The 8,804-nt window shown below is 34.3% G+C and overlaps 1 protein-coding gene across 1 annotated transcript; it reads right to left on the bottom strand.

The window, feature by feature from the left end:
* Window positions 1-4,214: 4,214 nt before the first annotated feature.
* Window positions 4,215-8,283, bottom strand: LOC131022995 (protein trichome birefringence-like 34). The gene is made up of 6 exons (XM_057952534.1): window positions 8,279-8,283; window positions 7,610-7,981; window positions 7,151-7,313; window positions 6,112-6,311; window positions 5,460-5,621; window positions 4,215-4,697 (listed from the first exon to the last, which is right to left on the bottom strand). Exons 1-6 carry the CDS (start codon window positions 8,281-8,283, stop codon window positions 4,361-4,363), a joined length of 1,239 nt encoding a protein of 412 aa, XP_057808517.1. The 3' UTR covers window positions 4,215-4,360.
* Window positions 8,284-8,804: the final 521 nt, after the last annotated feature.

Genomic DNA, 8,804 nt, shown 5'->3' with positions numbered 1-8,804 from the left:
GCCGGTCGCCGTAGCGACCGCGCTACCCCTACCCCTCTTTCTTTTTTCCTCACAACAGTCGCTCCCCCCTTCTTCTTGATATCTCTGATTTTAGAAACCTCTCAACGCTCACCACATATTTCTGTTGTGAGTGGCTAGGGCGCGATTTCAAAAACTGCGAGTTGGGGCCTTGGGCACGACCGACGGTGAGCGGCCCAGTTCCGGGAAGAGCAACGACGGCAACGCGCCGACGGCGGTAGGGGTGTTCTGGTTTAGCGGGGAGGCTAGGTGTGAGGGACAGAGAGAGAGGGTGGAGATAATAGAAATGAGAGGGAGACGGCTCAGACGAGGGTGGCTGGCACCGTCGACTTCGCCGGAACAGGGGGCGGGCAAGTGGTTTGGTGGCTGGCCGAAACATGGGTATGGTGGTCTGGTGACTTCCCCTCAATTTTTTTTTAATTGTAGTTGGAAATCAAAACGACGTCGTTTTGATTAAAATTAAACGACGTCGTTTTGATTAAAATTAAACGACGTCATTCTTTTAGCCGATCGACATCGCCACACTGGACATTCTGGTGTCCATATCAGCTTCAAATTGGGGGAATTTTTTAATTTTAGAAACATTAACAATAAATTCTTAATTCATGTATTTCTACGCTGATTTTTAAATTGGTGAGAATATCGTGAAATTTCGAAAAACTTTTGAATTTTAAAGCAATTAACTCTAAAAAAAAAAAATTCTACCATATATATTAACAATATAATATCTCAAGATCAAGTGACACACACATCACCAATTTCATTTTACAATTTTAGTGATACATGCTCTTGGATCATAACCCATGATTTCAAAGAATACATGCACGTACGCTTAGAGCCATGATTGCTTTGACAGTAAATTTATCATAAAAAAAATCTTATTTTAAATTCCTAATTATTTCTCTCTTATTTAATTTCTATAAAAAAAATTCATCCTTTATTAGTCCTCTTTTTTAGCTCCAAAAAAAAGATAATATTATCAGGTATGAGTGTGATAATATTATCCACTTGGAATAGCTGTGATCAAGATTATTACGTCATCGATGAGGAATGAGAAATTTGGAAACGTAGGGTCCTTTTGATGTGTTTTTCTTTCTTGTATTACGTTGGTTGCATATTTTTTTTTTCTTGTACGTTATAATAAGACGAGTACTTTTTTTCCTTGTACAAACTTTTTTTCTACTGATAAGATTTTAATAAGGTTCGACCCTTGCTAGAGTCTTCTTCTTCAATGGTTACTAGATTTTTTTTTCTTTTTCAAAATAAATCGTAATTTAAAATAATTATTCGACCGAGGAGGAAGAATAAGAGAGGGTGATTTTTAAAATTTTTCCCCAAAATTGAAGAAAAATTATAAGAAGAGGTTTAAAGTGTAATACCCATAGCTAAGTTTAGAGTAATTTTAAACTTAGAAATTAAGATAATTCACCCCGGAGAAAGAAAACGAATTTATTTTAATTCCAACAAAAATGATTTACAAAATGTATTTATAAATTTTAGTTATTTAAATTTTATGCATTTCATATTTATTTGAATTGAGCATTTAAGCATTACACGAGCTATTTATTTAGCGAACCCTCAAGAAATATTATAATTTCAATAAATCAACATTGAAGAATTTTAAGTCCTCAACACTCGACTTCCCATCAACAATAGGCATACCATACTCTTTCCTTTAGCCTTATCACTCTCAGCTTTCAAGTCCTCAACAACTCCTCTACAAATCCAAAGTAACTTTTGCAAATTCTCTTTTCATCATTCTACTAAGATGAGACTCATAATTTTCCCATGCCCATCTTAAACTCTCTCGGCCAAACCAACCAGATCAAGAAAAGCTTTCCAGACCACAATTAAACTCTTCTTCAATACGTATCACAAGGTTTCATCTTTTAAAAATTCCATACTTGTTTGTATAATATTGAATGAAGCATTACTTTCACAGACACACAATTCACGTCTGCCCAAACAAGGAAAACACGTACGCATACATTCATGTATCCACTTATATGTATCATTGAATAGCATCTCACTGGGTTTTCTTTTTACAATTATTTGTGCATTGATGTTTATAAAAAATAAATCGAGTCTTGAAACTTGAATCTTCCTTTGATTTCGACTTTTGCTGTGTTGAGTCTGTGAGTCCGGCATCGGTCGGCGGTGGCTACGGCTGCTGTCGGACTAGGGAGCAGTGGAGAGAGGCAGGCTGAGTCGGAGAGGGGTTATCGAGGGCTGTGACGCGGCTCATCGCCGTTGCTCCGGCAGGTTATGTGAGGAGAGCAGAGGGGTGTTTTGGATTTGAAACGGTGGCGGCCATGGCAGAGCTGTGGTCGCCGGAAAATGAGAAAGGGGCCTTGTCGCAGCGGAGCCTTGAGAGGGAGAGGGATATGCTTTTGTGTGTGTTGAGTCTTATGCGTTGTGAGGGAGTCGAGCTTTGTGTTGTGCGATGAGGGAGACGAGATAAGGGTGATTAGTGACCGGAGTTCACAGAGGGAAAGAGACAAGTGTTGGGGAAGAAAGGGGCGGCTGTTACCAGCCGAAGAGAGAGAGACTGCCGGCAGCTGTTGTCGCCGGAGAAGCCGCGCCGCTTGTTGTGTGGGCGTGAGTGTGTGTCTGCGTGTGATTTAAGAGAGAAGAAGGAATTTAGGTTTGGGCCTTGGCTTTATTTCAGTTGGACCTTTTAATTCAAAAGAGTTGGGCCCGATTTATTTTTAATAAACTTGGGCTGCCCTTGTATTTTGGCCTGCAAACTTTTATAAAAAATGGGAGGGTGTCTTTGATTTAATTATTTTCAGGTGGGCTTCGCAGATTGCATTAAAATAATTTGCACTAAAGTTATTTAATTAAACTACTATTAGTTTAATTAATTATATCATAGAATAATTTGCATAATAATATAATTATTATTGTGTGCATATTTTAAGTAAACACTTATTATATGTTTCAAGCATGGCATGAAATTGCATTTGCATTATGGTTTAAAGAAAATCGAGTAATGATATTGTTGGTGTCCTTAGCTCAAGAGTTATTTTTCAATCTTTATTATTAAATTTTGAAAATCCAGCGTGATGAATCATAAATGTTTAGCACTCACTAAGAAATAAGATTAGTTCACGAGACCCATTAAGATTATAGATTTCTTGTAGGCTTTGTGGGCCAAGAGGATTAGCGCTGCTTTTCCAAGATGTGTTTCTATGTTTATGATCTTCAGGCTTTGCCTCTCCAGGTGGGCTTACTTTCCAAATGTATAAAGTATGATTGAGTTATTAAGCTCTAAATGTTTCAATAAAATGCAAACTATTTATTCTATAAAATGTTTATGTGCGTTCTGCTCTGTTTAAGGCTCGCAAAGTTAATCAATTGAGGTTCTCTTATGACCTAACATGTTGTTTGAGAATTGTGTACACTTGTTAGCTGACTCGGTGGGTTGATCTCCATCGGGCACTAACCAGAGGCGTTATAAGGGTGCTCGGCTGGATGTGTTCCGGAGCATGAGAAATATGAGGCCTGCCTGGGTAGCGTCCCGAGGTCAAAGTAAACTTGTCTGGGTTACGCCCTCAGTTCAAGTAAGCAGGAGACAGAGATCCGTCAGTGGCTAAAAGGTCCGGGATCACAGCGAGTAACAGAAAGGGAGTGTGACATGTGCGCACAAATGAAAGAAATTATTTTAACATGCTTAGAAGTTCTTTCAGATTTAAAACCTTCTAAGTTATGTCAAGTATAATTGGATAAACTGTCTTTACAAAAATATGAAATATTTCAGAAAATGCATGCCCACTGAGTACATTAGTACTTAGCCTAAATACTTTCAAATATTTTCTGGTTGGCTGGCTGGTGCTGACAGGACTGAGCTGAGGTTAGGGTTCAACTTTCTATTAAAACTTTCGCTGTAGCACTAAATAATATCTTGTCTTTTGTTTTTTCCTAACTTAAGACTTTCATGTTAAATTTCAAATAATATCTCTGATCGAGTTTAGACTCTTAACTCCTAGATTTATGCTAATGAATGTCGGTTGTCAGAAGCATGAAATAAAACTTGTGATCCAAAGGGGACTAGCCCGACTTGTTACTTTTTATTCGGGTTCAATAAGGATTTTTCTTATGTTATTCCTATAAAATGGTTGCACCTCGATTATATTTATTCATTTAAGAATTGGGGTGTGACATAAAGGAAGATTCTTTTCACTTTATTCATTATTTTCTTCAGATAAATTCACAACCGCGTTAAACGCATCCTAGCAAGAAAACATTGGGAGCAAAGTTCCTCAATTTCCAACTTCTCAAGTACAAAATCCAAATATTATGAGACAACCAAAATTTTTTTTTGTCTAAGACAAAATATTAACTAGAGTTCCATAATATAAGCATAAAGTATCTCATTCCAAGTGTCGGGCACACCGGGAAGACACCAATGCATACAATCGGAATATTTATTAGGGTCTAAGGGTTTCTCTATAGATTTCCAAAATTGCTTATATATGGATGGATGTGCATCTTCTCTATAACTCGATAATTGAGTTATATTCAAATATTGAACTTTTACTCCTCTTTCTTCAAGCTTCTCTATAGTTGATTCCGCAACCTCCATTAAGCTGCGTTTTACAGCATTTGGCCAATACGTTTCGTCAAATATTGGCTCCGTCGCGTTGTAGCAGCTCGAACTAGTGCCCCAGGTCGTTAACCTGCACTTCACGAGTAGGGGCGGAGCCAGGATTTTAAATATATAAGAAAGAATTTATATTAACATTTTTTTTAATTTATATGCATTTGTGCATTGTTGAGGAGATGTTATAATGAAACGTGAGTAGCTAGGCATTTGAAAATGGGTGCAAATGAAAATGGAAATCTACTTATTTTGATGTGAGAAGGGGTTTGAAAGAAATATGGTTAATATGTTAACAAATGTTTATGATATTCTTAAATTCCGTATCTCTCCCACATCACATGAGATGTTTCGTCTCATAATTTACTGTGTTTTATATTCTGTTTCATTCTTAATTTTGCAATTTTATAATTATATATTACAAAAATTAAAATAAAACATTATTATACTCTAACTAATATTTATCACTAAATAAAATTTTAAAATTATATTCTCGAACTTATGATTGATCAACCATACTAATAATAATAATAATAATAATAATAATTATTATTATTATTATTATTATTATTATTATTATTAAAAATTCTAATTGGATGAGTGAACCGTAATTAATTATCCTAAAATTATATTAAAATATAATTAACTAAAATTGAAGTGAGAAAAAAAAATTATAATTGAAAGTGAGACACAAAAAATGAAACAGAGGAACTCATGCTCACCAACGTATATAAAATGACGTATTTATAGTTTGTTGGATATTTTTAATTATAGCATCCATATATGGTTACATTTTTTTTTTGTATTAAACTTACTTTTATGCATATACACATAAACTCACCCTAGTCGAAAAGGCGAGGCGCTCATGAAGAAAATCTTGGTTTTGTTTCGATCGACTTGAAATTCCAACCACTCTGACCAAGTGTTTAGAGCAATTTCATAGTGACGCACCGATGTCTGCACTTGTTTGTATATTGCATCAGAACTATTGAATGAACCCCACCTAAAAATTACAAATACAAATTCAAAGTTAAAGCCACTAAAATCAAGGGAAATTTTCTCATTTTTTAGTTTTGCATTTAAACTTTAAAATCTATTTATAAATACCTGAAATTTGTATTTTTAAGATTTTGCACCCGACGATTTTTTATCCTCAAATCGTCGCTGACATGATAGGCAAAATTGACATCCCAAACTCTACAATTACATGTTTTAAATCTCACACTGACAACAAATTTATCTGCTTCACTATACACTTCAAACTTCCATCTCAATTCAGCTGTCAAATTGGGGATAAAAATTCGTTGAGTGCAAAATCAGTAAGAATACACAAAGATCAAGTATTTATGAATAGATTTTAAAGTTGTCGTGTAAAACCATAGAATGAGAAAAGTTTGAGTATTTACGTGCCGATACACCTTAAAATTAATTAGAAGACAAATGCATATATTAATAACAAGAAATTTAGCAATCGAAGGTGAAAAAATTCTTACAAAATAGTTGTGTTTGGTATGGTCCACCACGCAAATGTGTCGAATATAAGTATATCTGCATTCATCCAATTCCTGCCATGCTTCTCTATAGACTTGAGCCGTATCGTACGTTGATCATTTGCCCCATGATTTAAAGTGTTGTCGAAATTCGATTCCACGAGGTATGGCGACCAATATAATGAGATCGTCGCATTGTAATCCTTCATATGTTTCTCAAAGACTTTAATTTTTTAATGTAATAGATTAATGTATACAAGATTGATCCACTAAAAAAAATATATAAAAATTATCTCCTATATCAATATTACCTTCGCACGTTTTTTTAAAGAGTTCAATTTTTGAATGTATGGATCAAGGCACAACCAAATCGATCTATTAAAAAGAGGAGTAATAATATTTAAAATGTCATATTCCTTAAGTTATGGAGTATTTTATATACACAAGCATTCTATGCCCTATTATTTAAATGCCCTTGGTGTTGATGTATTTACTTGATTTTTTATGAAAATCTTACATATTTGGCCGATTTGTCACCTGCCAATTATAAATATGTAAGAAAAATTGAAAAAGAGAACGATTTGACAGCTTAGTCGAAAGTTCATCTAGCCGCTTGGGTGGCCAGATCATTTTACCGAATGACCAGACCATCTAGCCACTCGGTCATCTAGTCGCTAGTAAAATGATCTGATCGCTCGGTGAAATGATCTGACCGCTCGTGCAGCTAGATAATCTAGTCGTAAGGTAGATTGACTCTTGATTGATACATGTCATATCGTTCATTTTATTTAGATTTTTCTTACACATTGCTGACTGATATATGTCAAATACATCAAATGTGTATGATTTTTTAGCAAAAAAAATCAAGCAAATTCATCAACATCAAATGTTAAAATAGATTCTTCACTCAAACTTAGGCACATAAAATGCTCGATCGAATTTATAAAGTAGAGCATTTTTCGCATATAACTTAAGGAATACGATATTTTGACTTATTCACACTAAATATAAAAATACTAGATGTCACGTATATTTGTATTACCTTCACCTCAAAATTCAAATAGTTTCCCTTCAATATAATTTTGGGTGGAAGATGTGGAACAGTCAGACAAAGGAAGGATCTCCATTGGTTTCTGTTTAAGGAATCTCCCACGAATACAACCTTTTTATTCCTTAATTTCTCCAATAATGCTGTCCCATTGAACCTAAGTTGAGAAACACCAAAAACCTACACCAATTAAATAATATTTTGGATAAATCGGTAGAAATAACACAACAATGATCGAAATTAATAACTTCTAAATGATTTTCGAAATTCAATTATTTCAATACACGATATGAAAAAAAATTGCGAACATTATTTCGAAAAACGTGATTTAATTGCAATGTTTTATATTCGGGTGAAAGTAAATTTGAATAAACGACAATTAATCTCAAAATTTTGGGGCGGAAAAACACATTATAATTTATAAATCAAGGGAAAAAAATTTATTTTAACAACATGGGAAGATCGCATTGATGAGGTTGCCATCTCCAATTTTGATATTTCAAATTCTTTCTCCCATATTTTTCACAGGCAAAATCCTCTTCCATTAGTTTACACTTTCCCTCTTTATAAAGAGGGCGCGAAACGTCGTCGTAAACCCATCTCCCAGCAAACAAATTACACCCTGAAATAGTGCCATTTTTAGTAACCATTTCACGTTCTTTGAAAATAACTAGGTTTTCGGGGCTGACAATGTGGGCGGTGTTGATGGTTAGATAAAGAGCGGCAAAGGCTAAAGCCGCCGTGAAAACGGCGGCGATGGGGAGGAATTTTAGCGTATCTTTCCATGTTACAACACTCATGTTTTTTCTTTTTAGTTTTTTTCTTCTTTTCAGATTTTATAAACTAACATGACATCATATGTTGCATCTATTTTATTTTTTAATAATTCGCACGTGATGCGTCGTATAATTTTGTGATTGAAATTAAGGTAAGTAAACTTTAATTAGTTGTTCCATTATTAGGAAGTTTTTGTTTTTGTTTTAATTTGTTTCTTTAGATATATGTGTACCTTTGCTTTTCTATTCCTTTTTTTGTTTATTTGGAAGAAGTAAGCTGATATCTTTCCCACTTTAATGATAAATTTCCATATTTAATGATAAAATTTCCCCTTGTGTGTTTAACCTCATCGCTAATTTTAGAAATATAATTAAATTTGATATTGCACGTGAGATCGATTGTGAATGACATACACCCACGTAATTAACAAATAAGATACATCTTGTTGATAATCAAAATACTCTCTCCGTCCCATGAAGCATGACCCATTTTCTTTTCGATACGGGAATTAAGAAATTGGTATTTTGTGTATTAAATGTGGTAGGTGAAAAAGTGAAAAGGTGAATAAAAAGTAAATTTTTTGCCATTTTTAGAAGTAGGTCAAGCTTCGTGAGACAAACTAAAAAGGAAACTGGATTATGCTTCGTGGGACGGAGGGAGTAATATTTATTCTCTATTTTTTTTTTCGGTTGAGACTTAGAATTTTTGTGAATTGGGTTTTCGTTTTGGACTAATTTCTTTTTTTGATTCACGTTTTGGACTAATTGTTTATTTACCAATATTTTAATTGGGCCTTCATCAGCTCTTCATACCTATTTTTGTTGGGCTAAAACCCAGTTTGCTTACAACGTAGTATTTTACATGGGTGATT

This window comes from Salvia miltiorrhiza, chromosome 4 (genome assembly GCF_028751815.1).
Source record: "Salvia miltiorrhiza cultivar Shanhuang (shh) chromosome 4, IMPLAD_Smil_shh, whole genome shotgun sequence".
NCBI classification, from domain to species: Eukaryota; Viridiplantae; Streptophyta; class Magnoliopsida; order Lamiales; family Lamiaceae; genus Salvia; species Salvia miltiorrhiza.
This window is presented reverse-complemented; position numbering and strand designations above follow the sequence as displayed.